Raw genomic sequence first — 22,472 nt, forward strand, 5'->3', positions numbered from 1 at the left:
CAGCAAGACTATGCTTTTGTAAAATCTCAGACACTTTTTAATTGGCCTTGAAACCTTATTCAGAAGGAAGCATTACTTAGGTGTCATTCGCCCAGCTGGGATTTTGTGAAGTGTTGTGCTCTCAAAGCAAAGTGTGCAATATAGGCAAGATAATATAGGTGTCTCATTAGATTTTGGATAAAAAGGTGATTGGATTATACCGTTAAATCTTCATTTTTAAGAGGTGGCTCCTCAGATGCAACATCTATAAGATCTGTTTAAAGAAAGGCAGTTTCTCATTAGTTCCCTTTTGCCAAACAGAGGGAAGTAATTCTTTTTATTTCCCCTTCCCATACACCCACTGAAAGAGGAAAACAGAAGGATATACAAAGACCAAACAATGTTTCTTTACTATATTCACCACTTCCAAGTCACATGACTATAGCTGAAATGCAGGCGGCTCTACAGTAACTTCTTATGTTATTTTAATTTAAACAAGATTTCCACCTTAAAGGGGTATGCAGTACAGTGAAAACTTAATCTCAAATTATCCTTATTTATTAATACTTCTTGAGCAGTATAATCATTTATAGCGAACTTGAGATTTTGACTTTGTAAACAACAGTAGCAATTTCATTTTTTTAAAAAAACTGCCCTTCCTTTTCTTTTGACTACAGGAAACAACTGCATTTGTGTTATTATTTTATTTCCTGGCTCCTTTTCAAAAGTCTGGAATAAGGACTTGCTGCATCAAAACCATTTTTAATTTATTTTCCCCTGATCATAAGCAGTGCCAATATTATGCAAGAGAAGCATGAATATTCTGTGCCTGAGCACATTTTGCAGAACTCCAACTTTGTCTATAACCTACATGGTTAAACTAAAGTAATATTTTTGCCAAAAAGAAATGAATAGCCTGTGAGCATAGTTTTTCCATTTACAGTAGTTCTATTTCATTATCCGATTTTTATATCAAGTTTCTATCACTGGATGCAGATCTGTTTTTCGAGTATACACTGCAAAGTTGGGTTTCAAATATTACATAAAGCAGGGAGGAAGGAGGAAGCATAAGTGAATCATGCATTCTTTTGCAAATCACAGACCCCACCTGAAGGGGAAAGTTTCTCCTTTACAAATTACACTGAAAGCAAATCCACCTTTCAACAAAGATCTTGCACAAAGATTTACAAAACATTACAGAATGTGCACATCTACAACTTGAATTTATTTTAAAAAGCGAATTAAATGTTTGCTGGGTGGATCAAGGACTGTATCTGGTGTTTTTTTTTAATCCTTCTTGAAAAACAATGCTTACAGTATAAAATATTTTCTACAATGTAGAAGCCATCACTTTCTTTCAAAATATTGCCTACATAGTAAAGTCATTCTTGTGCAGTAATTCCCTAGCCTGTTTAATTTATAGCAAATTAAACATTTACTGTGGCAATTTGTTTTACTTCTACATTAACTTCTCTCCAGTAGGAAGCGATCACTGCTGTTAATCAGTCAACAGCCATTTCTGAAATCGGTATTAAAGACTAGACATTTGTTTATTAAGAACTCAAACATAAAACAGCACAATTCTGTTTAATGAGATTTATATCTGTTTGCAATTCTCTATAACCTAGATATATCATGATGGCCCAGCATGAATACAGTCAAAGTCAAATATTCAGAACTAGCAGCAAGGAATTATCCTTCTGTGAGACCAAAGGGAGCATCTGCTTTGAGGAGATGATTTTGGAAGTCACAAACAGTAGAAATTAGGTTTTTTATTTGTTTTTGTTTTTTTTGTATTTTCACTGCCAGAGAGAGATCTGCCTGATTTTCTCCCTTGGGTGTCAAAACAATTACAGATATCATTCTATGGGTACTCTACTAGGTAGATCTAGGTAGAAGGAGGCAACTTCCTCAGACAGCAAACAATTTAGGCTACCATGATTTTGGGATGGGACATCCACAATTTTCCTACCTGTTTAAACATTTTTTTTTAGTTCCTGAATATTTACACTTGCAGCAGGTGCTTCAAGGTAAGGTGATGACTCAATCAAGAGCAATACAATGTTTCTAAGCATTACGACTTCCTTTTATGCCTTTGATTGGTTCAAATTTCCTTCCCTACTTGTTTGATCATTCCTTTGAACAAAAGACATATTCTTTGTACTGACATGTCCAGACCAAAACATACTTGAACCTATATTCAAATTCTTATGACTCAATATAATAAACCTCTAGCTTTGCTGTGGAAAAACAGTGCCCCCTAAAAATTACCCCAGGCTGAAACACCAGGATAAATGAAATTCAATCCATGTTTCCCCAAACAATATAAAATGGCACACCTGAAAGAAGCTAGATTGTTTCATTATCATCCCACAATGGATTTTAGGCAGATGCATTTAGATATTAGATCATTTCTGATTTAGTGGCCAGACCTGGGATTAAGCATTTTACTTGAATGGATAAAGCAAATCTCTTCAAAAAAGCTAGCTTCCATGTCCTCTGTATTCCATAAAACTAAGCAGTGCTGAGAAGAGAAGTAACAGCCACAAGGAAATTATTTGTCTAACAGTATCCCCAGCAGCTGAAGTAATAATTCATTTCAACTATCCTCTCTGCAAAGTATTTTGAACTTGTTCTGAAATTTATTTCCTTAGATAAGTAAGTCATAAGTAAGTACTTTAGCTAGGCTGGATACAATGATTTTATTTGGAATTCTACATGTTGGAAATTATTATCTTTTCATATTTTTCTTATTTCTCTTTATCCTATGAGTACTTTTTATAATTCACCATTTTGGTTTTATTGGTTTAATAAGGATATATTAAAATCATATCCATTTGGGACCTGGTACAGTTGCACAGCTTTTCATTGCTTTTCAGATTTGACACAAGCTTATTTTTCCCTAGTTTTGTATTTCAGGACTTTGGGCAGGTAAATCCAAAGCATTTTTTTTCATATGAAGTTCTTAGTAGAATTAAAACAGAGTAAGATCAAGACAGAACATTGAGCCTGACTAATGACAGCCTATCATAATTCATAGAGAACTCATTGAAGAAAAATCTGCTCTTGATTTTTTAAATTAATACCTTCCTAGTTTGCAAAATTCAGATTTATGTTAAACAATGTTTAACAACATTGTTTTGCAAGAATCAGCTGATAAAATCATCTAAAGCACTGCTTGGAAAGTTTGATTTTTTCCTCCTTGGAAATATTTCCATCCCCTAGGAAAATCCTCTTCCCATTGAGTAAATTATCATCACCTTTTTTGCCAGAGGCTGGTAGAGAGTAAAAGTCACATCTGTTGTGGAGTCCTAAATAAACACCTTGTTGATAGATGGCAGACAAACTTTGTTAATAAGTTTTGGTTAACTCAGATAAATAATTTAGTAAAGTCAATGTTCTGATTTAAACTGCAACCGATTGTGTTTACTCTTTGCTGAAGGACTTCCTATACCCTGCAGACTCTTATGGTCCCTTTCAACTCCCCATTCTATGACTCTAGGTGTCAGAGTACTCCATGTACACATTCATTTAGTTCTTAAAGGAAAAGGTTTAGTAGAGGAGCCCACCCTTCTCTAGCAGTTCACTTTTGAAAGCCTAGATTTTCCTATGTTCAAACTGAGTTTAGTACCCTGTTTCCCCAAAAATAAGACCTCCCTGGATAATAAGCCCAATCAGGCTTTTGAGCGCATGTGCTAAAATAAGTCCTTCCCTGAAAATAAGCCCTCCCTGAAAATATTGCAACACAGCAGCAGCCATGAGGGGACCACACTTGCCACCTCCTGCACCTCAAAAATAATAAGAACTCCCCAAAAATAAGGCCAAGTGCTTATTTTGAGGGTCAAAAGAAACACGGCAATTGTCAAACATCACATGAACCTTTCTACCCTGGAAATATATAAGAATGTAAATCAGACAGGCATTCCCACCTCACAGATTAAAAGGCAGAATTGCGCCTCTTGGTTGTTACAATGCCATATTGATCAAGACAGATTTTTTTAAGTACAATAAAAGGCAGACAAACAATGCAGTGATTTATAAGGATTGTAAGTAGCAAAAAAATTATACAGAATATAGAATAACGGTGAACACAATGGACATTTTAAAACAATATCCAGAAAATGGTTTCATGTGTCTTCTCCTAACCTAGTGTTTTTCAGATGAACTGAACTTCAACTTTATAATTTCCAGACAAATTAGCTCTTGACATCTGGAAGTTTCCAAAATGGTCTAATCTCTTCTCTGAAATGTCTTTCCAAATTTTAAATTCTGAAATGAGATCATTATTGACTAAGGATTTGTTGATAATTTTCTCTCTTAAAATGCTCACTTAACAAAAAAGATACTTACTTAACTTTGAATTTAACTAATGAACATTAGTTAAATTAAGAGAGATTCATAGAAACACCATAACTAATATGCCTGATGTAATACATGCAAATCATAAAAAAGGAATTATTATGTTTTACAGTTCCACAAATCAAACCATAATGCTCACTTAGAATATCAATGCTACATCTACAGTTTTAATTATTTTCTTATGAGAACATTTCAGTTTATGTATATAGTGAGCCCAGTGACATTTGCTTCTAAGTAAATATGAGTTGTGAAACACAACTGTTTCATGATCAAATATTTCAGATTACATTTCTGTGCCTTGTTTGTTTTATAATTTCCATCTGATGCTCTAGTCTAGAAAAAATATGCAAACTTTTATTTTCTGTAATCAAAAGCCAGTTCTAACAGCCTTTGAGAAGGACGAATGATGTCATTTATTGGGGAAGCAGGTGTTGTTGGTTTTTTTTTGGCGTTTTGACTTTTGCTTTGTTTTTGCTTTTTAATTTAAATCCAACACTCAAGTAAGTATAAGACACCACATTTTATCTATGAAAAAAATTCAACAAAATCCTCTTCTTTAATAAGATCATTTTGAAAGCAAATTCAAGCTGAAATAGGAAATGATGAAATAAATGAAAGATAATTTTTATGCAAGCACTGCTGTGAGCACTGAGTTGTTGAGAGGAAGGGGACGTGACAGTGAGATAATCTGTCCAACATCCACAAGCATCCGTGTTCATCACTGGTTTGTGCCTACCATATTGAGCACATACCCATTTTGGTCCTTGTAGGGAACAGAAAAGCTCAAAGACCTGCACTATACCCCATCAAATTCATAATCAGACGTATTTTGAACACTGCTACTGGGGTTAAAGCCATTGTTGCATTTTTCTGCTACAGCCTCTAAAAATTCAGAAACCTTTCTTCTAATGGTATTATTTTTAATTAAATACTTTGGAATTATATTTAACATTGCTGTATTTAAAACAGATTACAATATTTAGGTTCTCTTTGTTTGTTTCATAATTCTGCAGGTGTTGGTTAAAAGAAATTGTGCCTTGGCATACAAGTGAAAGGTGAAAGCCATTTGACGTATTTTACACACACAATAGAATGAATTGTAAATAATGTCATACAATAGAGAATGAAAATACCTTCTTTAGATGTTATAGAGTTGCAAGGCATCTGCATTCCTTCCAATGTCTCAGCTTGGTTTGGAGTAAGATTCTTTTAAAAAAATAAAAAGAATAAATTGGTTTAATTATTACGTTCATTATGTTATTATTATTTATACTCTTCATGTAGGATGCACAAAGCAAATTCACAAATTCATAACCTGCCCCAATTTGTTACTGCCCAGATGTCTTCAGGCTGCAGCAGTCAGCACAGCCAGCAAAGCCAATCAATAGAAACAGAGTGCTGGAAATTGATGTCCAAATACATTTGGGATATATCTGGAAGGAATACTATTCCAACATACTACATATCTTCAGAGTTAAATTAGATTATAGCCTGAAGCTAAGTAAACCTAAGTTGAATCAGTGCCTAATTATTGACCTGGAAAAAATAGTTCATTATTATTTATTCATTTACTAATCAAATTTATATAACCGCCCATCTCACCGAAGGTGACTGGATAGGGCACAACAAATAGGAACACTATATATATTAAAAAAACGTATCGTGTTTCCCCCAAAATAAGCACTTGGCCTTATTTTCAGGGAGATCTTATTATTTTTGAGGTACAGGAGCTGGCGAGAGTGGTCACTTCATGGCTGCTGCTGTGCTGCAATATTTTCAGGGAGGGCTTATTTTCAGGGAAGGGTTTATTTTAGAGCATGTGCTCAAAAGCCCGATTGGGCTTATTATCCGGGGAGGTCTTATTTTCAGGGAAACAGGGTATATTAAAAAAAACCGTTAAAACCATATTAATAATAAACATTATAAAAACAGAGATACATATTCTAGCTTGAGAGGGCAGATAAATAAGCAACTCAGCAATGGAGACACCTAAGTGTTGTCTCCGTTTCATTTGGAGTCCCAGGCCTGATAAGACAACCAGGTTTTTGAGGATTTTCTTCAGGATCTACAGTCAGTCTACCCTATCCAGATATAAATAGATATAACAAAGGACAATATGAGTTGGTGATTTGTGGCCTTATCACCCCTTAGTCAGATTTCTGCAATGAATTCTATCAGAAGCAGAAGTGAAGATCACTTACAGACTACAGTTGGTCCACCTATCTTGCGGACTTTGTACCCAGTTTACCAGAAAAGTTGTAGTTTTGATATATAAATGGATAAGAGGATGGGCAAAAATTTCAGGACTCATCTGAAGAGATCCTCCCAGGAGAAACTGCTCAAGGTGCTTCATTTTCACACAGTGAGAGTTATGAAGCCAGAAAACTATCAAATACTCTGGGACAGCCTCCTTCCAAAAGCTAGGTTGACATCCTCAGTAAAGGCTTTCCAGAGATTGTGAAGACTAAAACTATACAAATTTGGTATGCATTTCAGGTACATTCTGTGTATTGGTTATATCTGTTAACATATTGGTATTGTGAATTATGGCAATTTTGTTTTATTGGGCATTGTAGTTACTGTGGCTGACAGCATAGCAAGTTTGATTAATAAATAAAAATAAAGTTTCGAGTTCACTGTTGTAGAGGAATCACACTGTCAAATAAAAAAGGAATCAACACTTACACTAACAAATAAATAAATAGCCCATGTCAGTGTTGTTTATTTCTAGTGAACAAAGGCTGAGATAGTGAACAAGGTCTAATTTCCAGTACTGATATTCTGTAGCTTGACCTCCTCCAAGAAGGTCTGACAGGTAGAAAGAGCAGGTGCTGAGGATTAGCAATGTGGGTCAGCCCTCTTCTCAGGCTCCAAGTTGCTTTGGCTGCTGGCGTGGATCTTGCTGCTAGGAGGGTGATGTTGGGCTGGTTATTCTTGGCATCATGAAAAGCCTCTGGTCATATAAGATTCTCCTTGCCAAGCCAACATCAGCACCAGAAACTAGTTTATGCCAGTATGAAGAAAAGCCACAGAGCAAGTTCTTCTCACATAATTATGAGCTTCTTGGGTTAATCCAGCAGCAAAGAATTAATTCAGCTTCTCTGCAAAGTCCTCAGCTTTCCTACTGGCACAACTGTAACTTCCTTCTCTGTACAGCCCAACTGCCTCCCTAGCCGATTTCCTGCTTCTGAAGTATTTAAAGCTTTTAATTGTTATTCTTGGTCTTGAAGATTTTAGCAATACAATCCTCAGATTTATTTCTGGCATCCCTCATTGTCTATACTTCTAAAATTTCCTTCACTCACTCATGGGCATGTTCTTGGATTTGTTGATACTTTTCTGATTAGTAGGACAGTAGACATTTTGGCTGGACTTTCATTATTGTGCTTGTCATATTCTGCTGGTAAATTATAGATTTGTTCATAATAACAGCATGCTCATCTGCAATCTGGTAGTGAATGAGGAGATAGACTTGGCAGGTTTTATTGAGTCTCAACTGAGCAAAGCAGTGATATTGCTGACTTTGTCCAGTTTTCAGGCCTTCAAGGTAGGCCAGGTTAGGAAACAAAGGTTTTTAAAAAAATGCCACTTTATTCTTGCAGGTATAACAAAATATTGAAAGCCTGCTAGTTTTCCTCTGCTCTCTCATATACCAAACAGAATCAGGTTTAAAATATTTTTGTTTTCTCCTGTCTTCTTTCCCAGGACTGAGTTGTTGTTTATTTTCTCTTAATGATTCCTGTATTCCTTCATCAAGGTAATCACCATACTTCCCTTCACTGGCTGGATTTCAGCCCAAACTCAAGGACAGGAAATGGCATTGATCTTACTGCAAGGGACTCCTTTTGTCCTAAGGATTTCAAGGATAGCCTTCTGCTCTGAAACCCATCATTTGTGAGCTAGGCACATGACTATTATGGAATTACAGGGATTCCATATCTTGGCTATTATATGGGGTGGTAGGGATGCAACAACAAGAGTTGGGATACCAGCAACACCCTACTTCAGGAAGGAGATGATGTTAATAGTCTTAAGAAAGCTGTGCTGCACATTTTCCTTAAAAAGGTCCTCCCTGGATCCAGCAGTGTATTGTCCAACTTTTATGATGAGGATTCAGCTGCAGAGAATTCTAGAGAAAGTAGATTATCTGACACTTTTCAGTCAGGTTGCTACCTTCAAATTCAGGATAGGTATGAATTATACCCTTTTGTGTAAAATGTAGAACATGCATTTATTCAGTTTATGAGAATCACTGGAAATCAAGTATTTCTAAAAGATATTGTTCCTGGATGCCTTATTGATTTAACTCTCCATTTCAAGGCAACCATGCACATTCTGGGCAAAATCTTCAGTTTCTTTTTACAATTTCTAATTAGTTTTATTCAGTGCCTTTGTCATATATAACAGCATTATCATGAATATCATTATAGCCTATATAAGCAATTTGTGTTCAAAGTTTATTACATTTCTATAGTTCTCATTGTTAAGTGATCATCCATCTTGAATTTTCTTGCATATACCGTGTTTCCCCGAAAATAATACAGGGTCTTATTTTCTTTTGACCCCCAAAATAAGTACTTGGCCTTATTTTTGGGGAGGTGTTATTATTTTTGAGGTGCAGAAGGCGGCGAGTGTGGTCACCTCATGGCTGCTGCTGCATTGCAATATTTTGGGGGAGGGCTTATTTTCAGGGGAGGACTTATTTTAGTACATGCGCTCAAAGGCCCAATAAGGCTTCTTATCAGTGGAGGTCTTATTTTCAAGGAAACGTGATATTAGCTTTCCCCCAAGAACAATTTAATTTTCAGCAGATTACACCAATCTTTTGCAGCTATACTAAGATTTGTTTATAATCTGTCTTCCAAATTCTGTTCAACCTCTGTACTATTTGTCTGCCCAGGACGTCCTGTTTATTCTATGGACTATGCACTCCTTCAGACATTTCCTTCTAATTTTCTATGGCAAAGGCCTTATTGCTGAATCATACGTTTCAATCATACGTTGCTTTACTTGAACACATATACAACTTATATGTATGTACAATATAAAATACATGCAGCATTTAATTAGAATGTGGCTTTTCACAATTTCCACATCCCTTTTCAATTTAAATAAAAACTAGCTTCATAAAAAACAACTGAATTTTTATGTATGTTTGTTAATATAGCATGTTTATAATCATGCACTTTTGCAAATGGCTTCTACTAATATGATGCATTTTTCCCATTATTTTCATCATTTTTCTATACATTGAGCACATTTATTGTTTAAGCTTAACAATTGTATGATAACTTTTAAAACATAAAAATATGAAGGGGTAATTACATTTCCATCAGATTCTGCTTTTGAAATTGCAATTTAATAGCCTTGAATTTAAATGTGAAATGTTACAATTCTTGGTTTAGTAATCAAGGTGATTTGCCTGGTTTCATCATATTTTCTAGACATTTCAGGGTAATTAAATTTAGATATCAGACTTCACATAAAGTTTTGACTAGATTACGCTTTTGGCTAAACCGTGTAAGATTTAATTAAATTCTAGATCACAATTCTGATTTTAAAATAAAATTGTTTGTATTTAAGGCAGAATGGGATTCTTTTTTTCCCCATCCTTTTTCCTATTAGCAAGAGCTGTTGACAATTTAAAAATGATCAATAACTCTATCAAATGTGAATAAACAGCATTTTTTCTTAAACTGTGAAAACAAAATAACGTTTTACTGTATTACAACTTGGCACTTACCTTTTGTGTAAAAATTCTGTCCCAGAAGTATTTCCTAAAGAGCTGTACATCAGATTCTAATGAATGGTCTGTTGTGTTATTAAACGTCAGCAATAAAGTCCCTGACAAATAAGAAAACTGAAGGACAGCATTTTCACCAACCTCCACTTTAGAAATCTCAAAAGGATGGATGGTCTGGTTCCTGAAACAACAGATGCATGAGATTAGAGTTAGAGTGCCAGGGCAAGTGAAACATGGAACACAAACCTATGCAAAGCCCTTCTCTCACTGCATCCCATAATTTCTAATCTGACTAATTCCAAAGATTTCACGGAAAAATATTATGGAATGCTCAGGCTAAACAAAGTTTTTTCCTGAAGAACTTTCCCCATGAATCAACAATTCCAACTTGGAACAATTCTGATGGGAAAAAAAAATAAGAACATACAGCTGATTTTTTTTTCTGTGACTTTTTAAAAAAATGTAGACTATTTAATCACAAACCCGATTCAGTAGACAAACCAGCAGCATACCAGCTCATAAGCATACCACAATAAAAAATAGTCTCTAGAGAGTGCTGTATTGTTTAAATGTTCCTTAAAAAGTGAGACATTCATAATAAGAGTGATAACAAAGAATGCATAAATTCATACAAACCGAATATTGTGTAAAGCTAGAAACAAAACAGCAGTATAAATTTGAAGGAGGGGGAATAACTAAGCTGGGGAAGGGGGGTTTCCTTGCTTGTTTTGTCTCCTATTTAGTACTATCATGACTGGATAATGAGAACTGGACAAGAAAACTGTCAGAAACCTCACTTCAAAACTACCTTCTTTGTTCATTTTAAGATTATGTTGCCCATATGTAGTACAGTGGCCTTGTATGTATACAACAAACCAAAAACCCCAATAAATATCCCAAAAAGGGATTTATTTAAAAATAAATCACAAGTCTCCTTGCTTACTTGTTTCAGTTTGCATACAACTTTCACTGGCAACTTTATTTTAAAGTTCAGGCAACTGGGCTGTTGCTAAGTCAATTGTGGGGAGGATCTCCAGGGCAGGTCTGTGGTACAATAGATGGTGCCAGCCAAGTTGTCTAATCAGCAACAACATATTGCTTTAGAACTTCACCAGGAAATGAACTCTTGAACAGCTTAAAATCTGTTCTATTTCACTACAGCTTTGTGAGTGGGGTGTGTGATTGTATGTGCATGGCAGAGAGAAATCTATATGCAGTTGAAAAGCAAGTCAGGTAAGAAGAAGGAAAAAATAATGGTAATAACTAAGTTGTTGAGGAAACAGAAGTGGCAGAAGACTGCTGTTTTGCTGTAAGAATGCATTCTAACCTCTTACAAACTGCTTTTCAGAAGCTAAATTCACTAAAAGAGCAAAAGATACAATTAACAAATCCAGTGAATACATGTCCAGATTAGAGTGAAAAATATTTTGGATACTTCTTAAATAGTTTGGATATTCTCTAAGAACATATAAACAGAGGTCCCAAGCAAACAGTTTTAGCTGAAGTTGTTTTATTGTTTATATCTCACCTAGACTGTTTTTAGTTGTCCATCCTTCTAATCAGTTTTTAGATGCAGCTGGATTTTTCTTCTATTCTATTTACTTATTATTTACAGAATTATTATCTACCCATGCTAGTAAATTTTTGGTACTAAAGGCCAAGGAGCAATTGCAAAGAGTATTTGCATTTAAGCATCTGCAATAGAATAATTCATTGAATTTAAGAGATGTACAAACAAAAGTAGTCATTGAATTTCTTTGTTCCCATTCTTTCATATTAAACCATACTACTTACTTGGAAAACATTTCAACAAGACTGAAATGTCCATTCTGTAAAGCCAAGTCCAATGGTGTCAATCCTTCTTCATTAAGTAAAGTGATTGCAACTTTTCCACCCGGTTGGCATAACAGGAACTGTGAAAGTTGAACTAGACCCAATCTCATTGCAAGATGGAGAAGTGTTTCTTTGCATTTAGATTCTAAAATAAAACATATATAGATTTTTCATTAAAAATCAGCAATCCTATTCTTCTGGACTACAAGCATCTTTTACTATAACAATGCAGACTATTATTAACACAGATTTGTAAAAAGAAAGATTATTTCAATAGAATCCCTGTAGCAATCCCTGCTACATATTTTAATTATGTATTGTTAGTTGTAACTGTTTTTAATTTATTTTTGTTTGTCACACAGTCACTTATTGAAATAGGTGAAACGGACGGACAGAAGAAAGGAAGGAGGAAGGGAGAGAAGGCTTGAGGATGGCTTATTTGGGAGAAAGGAATTATTTAATTTATTTCTCCAGTTTTTAAAAGGATACAAGCATGTTTCAATTTCTGTTAAATTATAACAATGCAATCTTAAAGCTAATTGACCCAGCACAAATTTCATTAGCAGAATAGAGCACAAGTCTCATGTTCCTCAGCATGCACAAATCTGCTTGAGGATTTGGGAATACTTCAGAACAATGTGGATTTGGGGTTTTCTCTGCAGGATCCCTCCACTGTATCAAACAAACAGTTCTGACCCTGATAACTGATTTAGTTGGCAAAGTGCCTTTTTGAAGATTTGTTTTAAACTCACCATCTAGCCTATGATTTCCTAGTGATCTCTTTTCCAAACATTAACCAAGTCTAACTCTGCTAAGCTTTTAAAATTAGCCAAAGCAAGCTACACTTTGCCAATGAACAGAAAACTCAGTGAACCTCCCCACCCCTCATTCAATGAGGAGATGGAACCACTCAGTGCTTTTCATTCTGCCAGGTACTCAAATCCTCCTGCTGCAAGATAGACATTTGGGCAAATGGAAATTTATATTTGTGCCTTATCAGCATAGATGAAAACAAAAGCTATGGACTGAGTAGCAGGTTCAGTATATTTCCCACACAAATCAGTGGTGGGATTCAAAACATTTTCCTACCTGTTATGTGGGCATGGCTTGGTGAGCGTGGAATGGCTTGGTGGGCATAGCAGGGGAAGGATACAGTAAAATATCTATTCCCACCTCACTCCAGGGGAAAGTTACTGCAAAATCCCCATTTCCTCTTGATCAGCTGGGACTCAGAAGGCAGAGAATAGATGGGGGAAGGGCCAGATAGAGGTGGTATTTACTTGTTCTCCAAACTACTCAAAATTTCTGCTACCGGTTCTCCAGAACTGGTCAGAACCTGCCGAATACCACCTTTGACCCAAATATGTCTAGACTTATGCAAGAATGAATCTGGTGATGTACTCTCCCTTGTAGGGTTACTATATATTCTACATCCATATCCCATATCCCTATTTTGTAGCCCCTCCCTATACACCTCCCTATACTCCAATCACATTACCATAATGTAGAATTAAATAGTAGAATAGACAAATATGACTACAGTGTTCTTTTGACAAACTAAGAGTAGAAAATGATGGATTAGATTCTACAAATCAAAACGCATCTCTTTTCCACTTCAAAGAGCAAAGTTGCAAAACCACAAACATGAGCTGAAAAACATTTGGATCCAATGACTATTTTGTTGCTCTGTTACTAGACATGCTTCCTACAACCCTTGGAAGCCAAAATAATCTTCAGCCTAAAAACAAATTGTCTGACCCTGCTTTCATTTACTCTCTATTCAGTCTTATATTTGCACATGCTAAGCGAACAATTGGAAACATACAACTTTCTTGAGAGAAATTTCTTTCTCACACGAACATTAATGAAAATTACAAAACATCTGCTCCTGCTACTTCTTTGCCAATTACTGATATTCTTCTACACTCCTCCTCTAGACCTTTCAGCCCTGCTCAATATGGTAAACCTGTGCCTGCTCCTAAAACATTTTCTTTTACGTTAGCCTCCTAATATAATGAATTCAGCTTCTTTTTCTTAAAAACTTGCTTTTTCTCATTTTGTGATTTCCTCCCTCCCTTCTTTCCAGGGTTTCTGTGATGTCTTCCTGGTGGTCTCTTCAGGAAAGTCTATTCACCTTTCTCGGTTTTGTCTTCTTTTATTCTATTCCTCCATCACCACTACAACAGAAGCTCTCAACTAATTAGCAGCTCAACCTTGGGATCAAGCCATTTAATTGCATTTAAAATAGCCCAACCACTTTAAAGGTATGAGAAGATGAAAAATATTCACACCGCTGAATCTGCACACAAGAGTGAGTATAGAATGAAGCTGGCTTCCACAGCACAATCTTCACAGTCTATCCTCAAGATTGACAACAGAATCAAATATTATAGCACATATCACGGACATTATTTCAGCTCGTGAAAGTAAATGAGAATGAATTGGGAATTAAGCCAACGGGCATATCTTTAAGCAAAGCATCCCCCTATGAGACCATCCTATAATAAAGATGCCCAGAATCAATCAATATGAGAAAAGACCAATAAGAACTCCCTCAATATTTATTTGGCTATTTCCTACAGGGGTATCCTGCATCTTTTTTTCAGCAGTGCAAAATGATCTACTCTCCGTTGCCATTTGCTTCCCCAAACAGCAATCCTGTGAAGTAAGTTACATTGAAAAAAGGGAGCCGTCTAAAGTCATTCAATGAATCTTTCCTATTTTTACCCATGGGACATAACTGTCTTATTGTATTCAGAAGAGTCTCAAAATCTAGGCTTACAGGTCTAACACGATAAATATGTTTTATGGCTAACATAAAAGCAAATGAAAAATAAAAATGAAAGTACAGAATAACATTTATGTTTGTTCTCCCGTGACTTCAAGTAACAATCTGGGCTTCCCTAAAGGCAAAGACAGCAACACATTTTATATTACAACCAGGCATTTCCTCAGCCAATGTAAACAAATGCAGATGACAGCAGTGAGACTGTACATATGCTCCCTTCTGATGATGTAGTTGGAAAATCAGAAGTCAACTTCCAAAACAGGAGGAGATTTTTGTACACTGACCTCGGGAATAACATTTGCTCACATGAATAGCATATGCTAAGACTACCGTATTTTTCGGAGTATAATTGCCTCAAAAGAGGCTGAAAATCTGGGTGCATCTTATACATCAAATACAGCATTTTTTGCCTCGGGAAGCCCCGCCCCTTCACCAAAATGGCCATGCATACCCTTATGGAGGCTTTCAGAGAGCTCCTGGGGGATGGGGAAGGCAGAAATGAGCAAAAAACAGGCTGTTTTTGCCCCCCCCCCCAGCAACACTCTATAAGCCTCCATAAGGTTATGCATGCTATTTTTTTGACAAAAAATGGGCCCGTTTTTTGCTCATTTTCGCCCCCCTCCCTCCCCGGAGCACTCTGCAAGCTCTCCAAAGGCTACTCGTGCCTTTTTTTTAAAAAAAGGGGGGGCATTTTCGTGAAAAATGGGCCATTTTTGGGAGGTTTGCAGAGTGCAAACCCCCCCTTTTTTGGAAAGCTCTTTAACTGATTGATGAGAATTACATTGATCAAGTGCTGCAGATTGTCAGTGATTTCCTTCTCCAGCACATGGATAAATACACCTGGAAACATCTTCCTACCTTGCTATTCTCTCTCTTTCCCTACCTCTCCCCCCCTCTCTACCTACGTACCTACCTACTCTGTCTCTCCCTACCTATCTACTGTATTCCTCTCTCTCCCCCTCCCTCTATCTACCTACATACCTATCTACTCTCTCTCTCTCCCTACCTACTGCATTTCTCTCTCTATTTCTCTCTCTATCCCTCTACCTACCAACCTACCTACTCTTGCTCTCGCTCTCCCTATCTACTGTATTTCTCTCTCTATCTCTATTTCTTTCTTTCTATCCCTCTACGTACCTACCTACCTACACCCTCTCTCTATCCCTACCTACCTACTATATTTCTCTATCTCTCTATATTTTCTCTCTCTCTATCCCTTTATCTACCTACCTAACTACTCTCACTACCTACTTACTGTATTTCTCTCTCTTTCTCTCCCTCTTTATCCCTCTATCTACCTACCTACTTTTTTTTAATTTGCCTCTTCAAAACCTTGGTGTGTCTTATAATCCACTGCGTCTTATACTCCGAAAAATATGGTAGTTCAAAAGTTTATATCAAAAATGTAGTCTTGGAAAAAACAAAGAGCAAAATTAATTGTGATCCATACTGATTTTTCTAAATGTCTACCGTACCATTGATTGAGAGTACGCTAAGAGAGACAGAGCCTCTTGAAAGTGTGTGAATGAATAGGCAAGCTAAGATTCTATTGACATTTTATATTAATGTGAACCTCTCTTCAGATTAACAGATTAAGAGTTGGAAGGAACCTTGTAGGTCATCTAGTCCAAACCCCCCCATATCCAAGCAGGAGACTCTACACCATTTCTGACAAATGGCAGTCCAGTCTCTTCTCAAAAGCTTCCAGTGATGAAGCTCCACAACTTCTGAAGGCAGAACTTCTGTTCCACTGGTTGACTGTTCTCAATGTCAAAAAAGTTCTCCTTATTTCCAGGTTGAATCTCTCATCGATCTTTGGCTGCCCTGGAAAATAGCCTGACTTCATTCTCCGTGCAGCCCCTCAAATATTGGAAGGCTGCTAACATGTCCCCCCTGGTCTTTCTCTTCACTAGATTAGCCATGCCCAGTTCCTGCAACCGTTCATTGTTTGTTTCAACCTCCAGTCCCCTCATTATCTTGGTTGCTCTTCCCTGCACCTTTTTTAGAGTCTCAACATCTTTTTATAGTGTGGTGACCAAAACTGGATGCAGGATTCTAGGTGTGGTCTTACCAAGGCTTTATACAGTGGTATTAGTACCTCACTTGATTTTGATTGTATCCCTCTGTTAATGCAATTTAGGATTGCATGATGCATATGAGAACAATGAATATCTGTTATGGAGGACCTTCCCGATCGATAAAGGCTCTTCATGCAGATCAAAAAAAAACAGGGGACTTGAATCTCATGGAGAGGGTTCATGGTTTAGAAACTCTCCACTGCAGAGATTTACATCCTGCTCCTCTAGGAAAGGAGGAAAGGAGGCAACTAGTACTAGGACTGAATATGACCAGAAGTCTTGACACATTTACTTTGGAATAAAATGAACTAAACTGAAAGCCTGAATACTTTTTCTTCTCCTTCCAGCCCTGGAACCACTATTTCATGTTGCAAAGTAAAGGGCAAAAAAACCCACCTCAACACCGCCAAAAGTCCCTTCCCTATTTTTCATGCCAACTTTCAAGGAATAAGCTGGAATAAACACGAGCAGTAGCTTTATGTTTACCTAAGAAGGGTCATGGACTTCAGTTGGACTTCTTACAGGAAAAAGTATGCATTGGTTTCTGTTCTCTGAACTCAGACAGTTACTCTGTCTCTAGTCAAATGTGTGGTTTTGTGCATTTGTGCGAATGTAGGACAGGAGTTTATGTGAGAGAAAATAGCTATATCCAAATAGATCAACTAATACCAACAATTTTAAATCAATGAGCATTAATTCAAATAACATTCATTTAATGTCTTTGCTTGGGCTCTAAACTTTGTTTCAGTCATGGGTCCTGGCCACTGCATATATCCACAACCTATGTAGGTTGTCCACATGCACATATTAATTGGAAAACCTTCATGTTTCAGTGGAAGTTGGTAACTATAACTGACAAGGTAAGAAATCTGGAAAACATGTTCTGTGCATTTTTTACTCCTTTTCTTATTATCTTCTCTATAAAGGATCTGCTTTAAATCCAGATTTATTTTTCTTTTAGTTTACTACTAATATATGCCATGTAAATGGGTGCAGCCAATAAGATTCCTATATACTAACCTCTTCCAATGTACTTCAACTCCATAACATAAATAGCTGAATAAGCCTGCTGTTTCAGCATAATATAACCCATTCTCAAATTTACACCATCAGGACAAAGAACATTTGTTCTAATTCAATGACTGATTAAAACAAAATGAGACATGAGTAGAAAGCTCACATTAAGGAGCGAGCAAATTCATTTGAGAACTGAAAGATTCCCAGTTTTAAAGAACTAGTTTCCATCAAACTGTCTCTTGGAAAATCAACAGTCGAGTTATTTAAAAGGGCTAGAAATGTTGCAAACAAGTTACAGCCAGTATACTAGACCTTGATTTACATCAGTTCTCTAGTTTATAGTCAAAATATAATGTTTGAAGGATAATAGCAGAGCTAAAACCAGTCTGTTTAATCTATTACATGAATATTCCTATTCTTTCTTGCACCTGAATCCCTTTTCTTGCTCAAAACTATTTAAAATAAAACAAATATTTCTCCTAACAGAAGTGACTACCGTATATACTCGAGTATAAGCCGACCCGAATATAAGCCGAGGCACCTAATTTTACCCCAAAAAGCTGGAAAAGTTATTGACTCGAGTATAAGCCTAGGGTGGGAAATGCAGCAGCTACCGGTAAATTTCAAAAATAAAAATAGATACCAATAATGTTTTTGAATAAATAAATATTATTTATTTATAAATAAATAACTAGCTCTGTAAGTGGAAAAGAGGGTCAATAAAAACAATATGGTATCAACAATAACTTTAAATGTACAAAAACCTTAGCTCATTCAGCAACCAAGCTAAAACATAAGAGTTAAAATCCTTCAAAACTGGATTCCTCCTCATCATCTGTATGTCCAAACAGAGCTTTTGAGGCCTAATGCAGGCTGATATTATAGAAAGTGATGACATGACTGTTTGCATAGAGCAGCCTGATTGGAACCCCCAAGGAATTTGTCTTAGGTGTACATAAATAAAATAAAATAAAATACATTCATCAAGAATCATAAGCTACAACACAGTGATAGTCTCAGTCTCTCTCTCTCTCTCTCTCTCTCTCTCTCTCACACACACACACACACACACACACACACACACACACACACAAATGCACACACACTCCTCCTCTGGATTCAATGGGGTTTAGGAAATCTCCCACCCTCATACACTCCTTCTTTCTTTCTCTCTTCCCTCCTCTGGATTCAATGGGATTTTTAGAAAATCCCCACTCCTGTGCACACACTTCTTCTTTCTTTCTTTCTTCCCTCCTCTGGATTCAATGGGGTTTAGGAAATCTCCCACCCTCATACACTCCTTCTTTCTTTCTCTCTTCCCTCCTCTGGATTCAATGGGATTTTTAGAAAATCCACACTCCTGTGCACACACTTCTTCTTTCTTTCTTTCTTCCCTCCTCTGGATTCAATGGGGTTTTTAGAAAATCCACACTCCTGTGCACACACTCCCTCTTTCTTTCTCTCTTCTTTATAGCTAAATTTGATACCATTAAAAATTAAATAGGATTAAAATCTGTGGTTTATAATTTACCAGTTGTGTCCACCCCACTCCTTTCACCAGCGTTAGCCCGTTGCACCAAGGAGGGCACGTAAGAGGAAGGGGAAAATACAAGAGTGCAAGCAGCAACCTCGACGTCTAAGTGGGCAAGTTCACAGCATGCGCGCCTGCACGTCTGAGACAGGGCATAAAAAGGGGGAAAAAGGCTGACTGGACCCAGCTCTGTTTGGGGCGCAGGCGTGGCGCGGCAGCAGTTTTTCAGGCTGCTCCCAGATGGGAAGGGAGGGGGATTGTAAACCCCTTCTACACCCTGGCTCCTCCTCTTCCAGAGTTCAGGCTCTCTTTCTTTCTTTCTTTTTTTCTTTCTTTGAAAGAGAAGCCCAAATTAGCCAAAGGGGGGAAAGCGAGCGAGCAAGGGACCACAGGAAACTAGACTCGCTTGGCTGGACTACGTACGCTCCTTGGCTTAGTTGCTTTCCACGCGCCTGTTAATATATTCAAGGAAACAAACCGCGGCAGTTTTCCCCAAGGGCAATGCCGAAGAGCAGAGCCCGGAGAAAAACCAAGGAAGTCACGGAGGGCATTTGCCACTTTCTCTAGAAGGTGATACGAGCTTCCCTTTCGAATGGGAAGGGACGGGGGGGGTGGGGTTGGCTGGGCTCTTCCCAGCAGGAAAGGGGGTTGTTTGAAACATTGGGACCGGGGGAGGGGTTGGTTTTGTTTTGTTTTGAAAGGAAATCTCAACCTGTTACAATCGTCCTTCCCAAATGAGCTGAGGAGGACAGCGGTGAAAAGTTTTCTCCAACATTTAGGGGAAAGTCGCGAGCAGCATTGCCCTCACAACTGAGGGGAAAAAACCCGCCCTCTTCCCCTTCCAGGTTTTCTTTAAAAGCAGGCAGCGCTCCTTGGCCGCAGGGCTTCACAGGGATCCTTTCCCCCTCCCACTGCTTCGCTCGCTCGCTCGCTTTCCCCCCTTTGGCTAATTTGGGCTTCTCTTTCAAAGAAAGAAAGAAAGAGAGCCCGAACTCTGGAGGAAAGAAAAGGAGCCAGGGTGTGGAAGGGGTTTACAATCCCCCTCCCTTCCCATCTGGGAGCAGCCTGAAAAAACTGCTGGTATGCGGTTCCTAGGTCAGCGGCCCCAAGGAAAGGAGAGGCTGAGCCACGGGAACGAAAAGAAAAAGGGAGGGGGAAAAAACCCGCCCTCTTCCCCTTCCAGGTTTTCTTTAAAAGCAGGCAGCGCTCCTTGGCCGCAGGGCTTCACAGGGATCCTTTCCCCCTCCCACTGCTTCGCTCGCTCGCTCGCTCGCTTTCCCCCCTTTGGCTAATACAATCCCCCTCCCGTCCCATCTGGGAGCAGCCTGAAAAAACTGCTGGGAGGTATGCGGTTCCTAGGTCAGCGGCGCGTGGGATCAAACTAGGAAGAAACTGGAGGTGGGGGGGAGCAGTTCGAGAGACTATGGAGAATATGGACTTCAGAGGCGGACCAGAAAGAGGTCCGGACAAAGATCCGAGGCTGAATTCGGCAGTGTTTATGGATCAGGGTCAGCCCCACCAGCTGGTGACAGGAGAGCAGAGAGGAGCGGATGGAGCAGAAGCAGCCCCAGGGCTCCGCTGCCGCTCCCCGCATTTTCTGGACAGGGATCCCTTGGAGAGGGGATTCCTTCCTGCGAGACCCCGTCCACAAAATGCAGGGAGCGGCCCCGGGGCTGCTTCTGCTGCGTCCGCTGGACTGTGGGGCTTGGAAGGGGGCGGGAAGAGCGGCGGGGTGGCGGTGGCCGGCGGTGGCAGGCTGGTTCGCCTCCTCCTCCTCCAACAGGCAACAGCACTTCCGGATCCAGTTGTAGACTCGAGTATAAGCCGAGGCGGCTTTTTTCAGCCCAAAAAGTGGGCTGAAAAACTCGGCTTATACTCGAGTATATACGGTAAGTTGTCCCTGGATGATATAGCTCATTTATTTTCAGGAAGGAAGCAGAAATATTAGCTGTGTCTTGAAGGGAAGACCTGGCATCAGAACAGGATTACTGCTTTCAGTTGTTTCATTTCAGTTTTAAACTTGCAATGTGTTGACAAGCTTTCAAACCCAGTATCTTTTTTTCCCTCTAAAATCAGCTGAAGATTCTAAGACTGCAGATAATTTCCTACCTTGAGCAATGCTGCAAAGCCAAGGTTGTGCTTGAAAACTGATCACACCCTGCTAACTTGCCACCAACTTTCTTTTTTGTTCTTAGCAAACAAGCTCTATATATGCTTTTACTATGAATCAAACCACAAATGTGCATGCTGGCACAGACAACCCATGTTTTGAAAAGCTTATGATAAGATTCAAGTACCATTTATCTTTTGCTGATTTATTTAAAACAAACTGAAGTGCAAGGGGAGAAAACATCTAAGAACAAGTACACGTACAATGGAAGTTTATTCATGTTGACAGAAGAAAACATAAAACTGATGGCTCACGCACCATAATAGAGTGTCCACTTCTTTCAATAAATGCATGTTTTTTGCTACTAAGTGTCTCAAAGTAATTTAAGCTAAAGGAAGCTCATCAATAGCCTTAAATTGTAGCAACGATTGAAGCATAGTCCTTAATGAAGCTATCATCTAGTACTGAGATGTGATGAATGACTACATCAGTTAAGATTCATATGTCTTAGTTTTGAACACAGGCAGATTACTTCTTCTCTAAACCTGTATTTAAAGTTTAAAAAATATATTTTTTTTAAAGAATATAAGACCACATATAACAACCAACCACAAAAATTAAACAGTGGCAGAAAACAATACATAGCTACAATATCATACATAGTCAAGAATACAAGAGATGCCTTTCAAGCAAAGCACTTTCCTCTGAAAAGAGAAAAAAAATGCCACTTGAAATGCCTGGGAGCCATTGCAGACCCTTTGACAATACTGGGTTTGATACAGCAAGATCAGTCATTACAAGGAAAATTTCTCTTTTGCTGACAAAGCACTGTGTGATTTTCAGGATGACTTCTAATCACTGAATGCCCTCACAATATTTGCTTATCAGACATAAATACTGTAGACTAGGGGTCCCCAACCCCCCCACACTGGGTCGTGGCCTATTAGGCATTGGACCACGTGAGTGAACGTCTGGAGAGTGTGCATGTGTGTGTGCTGGCCTGCCTCTCACATGGCCCAGTTCCCATCTCCCCA

The 22,472-nt window shown here is 38.1% G+C and overlaps 1 protein-coding gene across 2 annotated transcripts in view; it reads right to left on the reverse strand.

Moving 5' to 3' along the window:
• ARHGEF28 (Rho guanine nucleotide exchange factor 28) overlaps positions 1–22,472 on the reverse strand; it is a 150,257-nt gene that overhangs the window by 76,914 nt on the left and 50,871 nt on the right. The window contains exons 5-8 of one of the 2 annotated variants that reach the window (XM_087715652.1): positions 11,876–12,059; positions 10,082–10,262; positions 5,472–5,544; positions 201–253 (exon numbers count right to left, since the gene is read on the reverse strand). In XM_087715652.1, the coding sequence (XP_087571778.1) occupies positions 201–253; positions 5,472–5,544; positions 10,082–10,262; positions 11,876–12,059 (491 nt within the window). The remainder of the gene's footprint in view (positions 1–200; positions 254–5,471; positions 5,545–10,081; positions 10,263–11,875; positions 12,060–22,472) is intronic. The other variant, XM_087715653.1, reaches the window with a different exon arrangement.

This window comes from Thamnophis sirtalis, unplaced genomic scaffold (genome assembly GCF_051295495.1).
Source record: "Thamnophis sirtalis isolate CommonGarterSnake01/CBP01778 unplaced genomic scaffold, rThaSir2_p1.2 scaffold_5, whole genome shotgun sequence".
In the NCBI taxonomy this organism is placed as follows: Eukaryota; Metazoa; Chordata; class Lepidosauria; order Squamata; family Natricidae; genus Thamnophis; species Thamnophis sirtalis.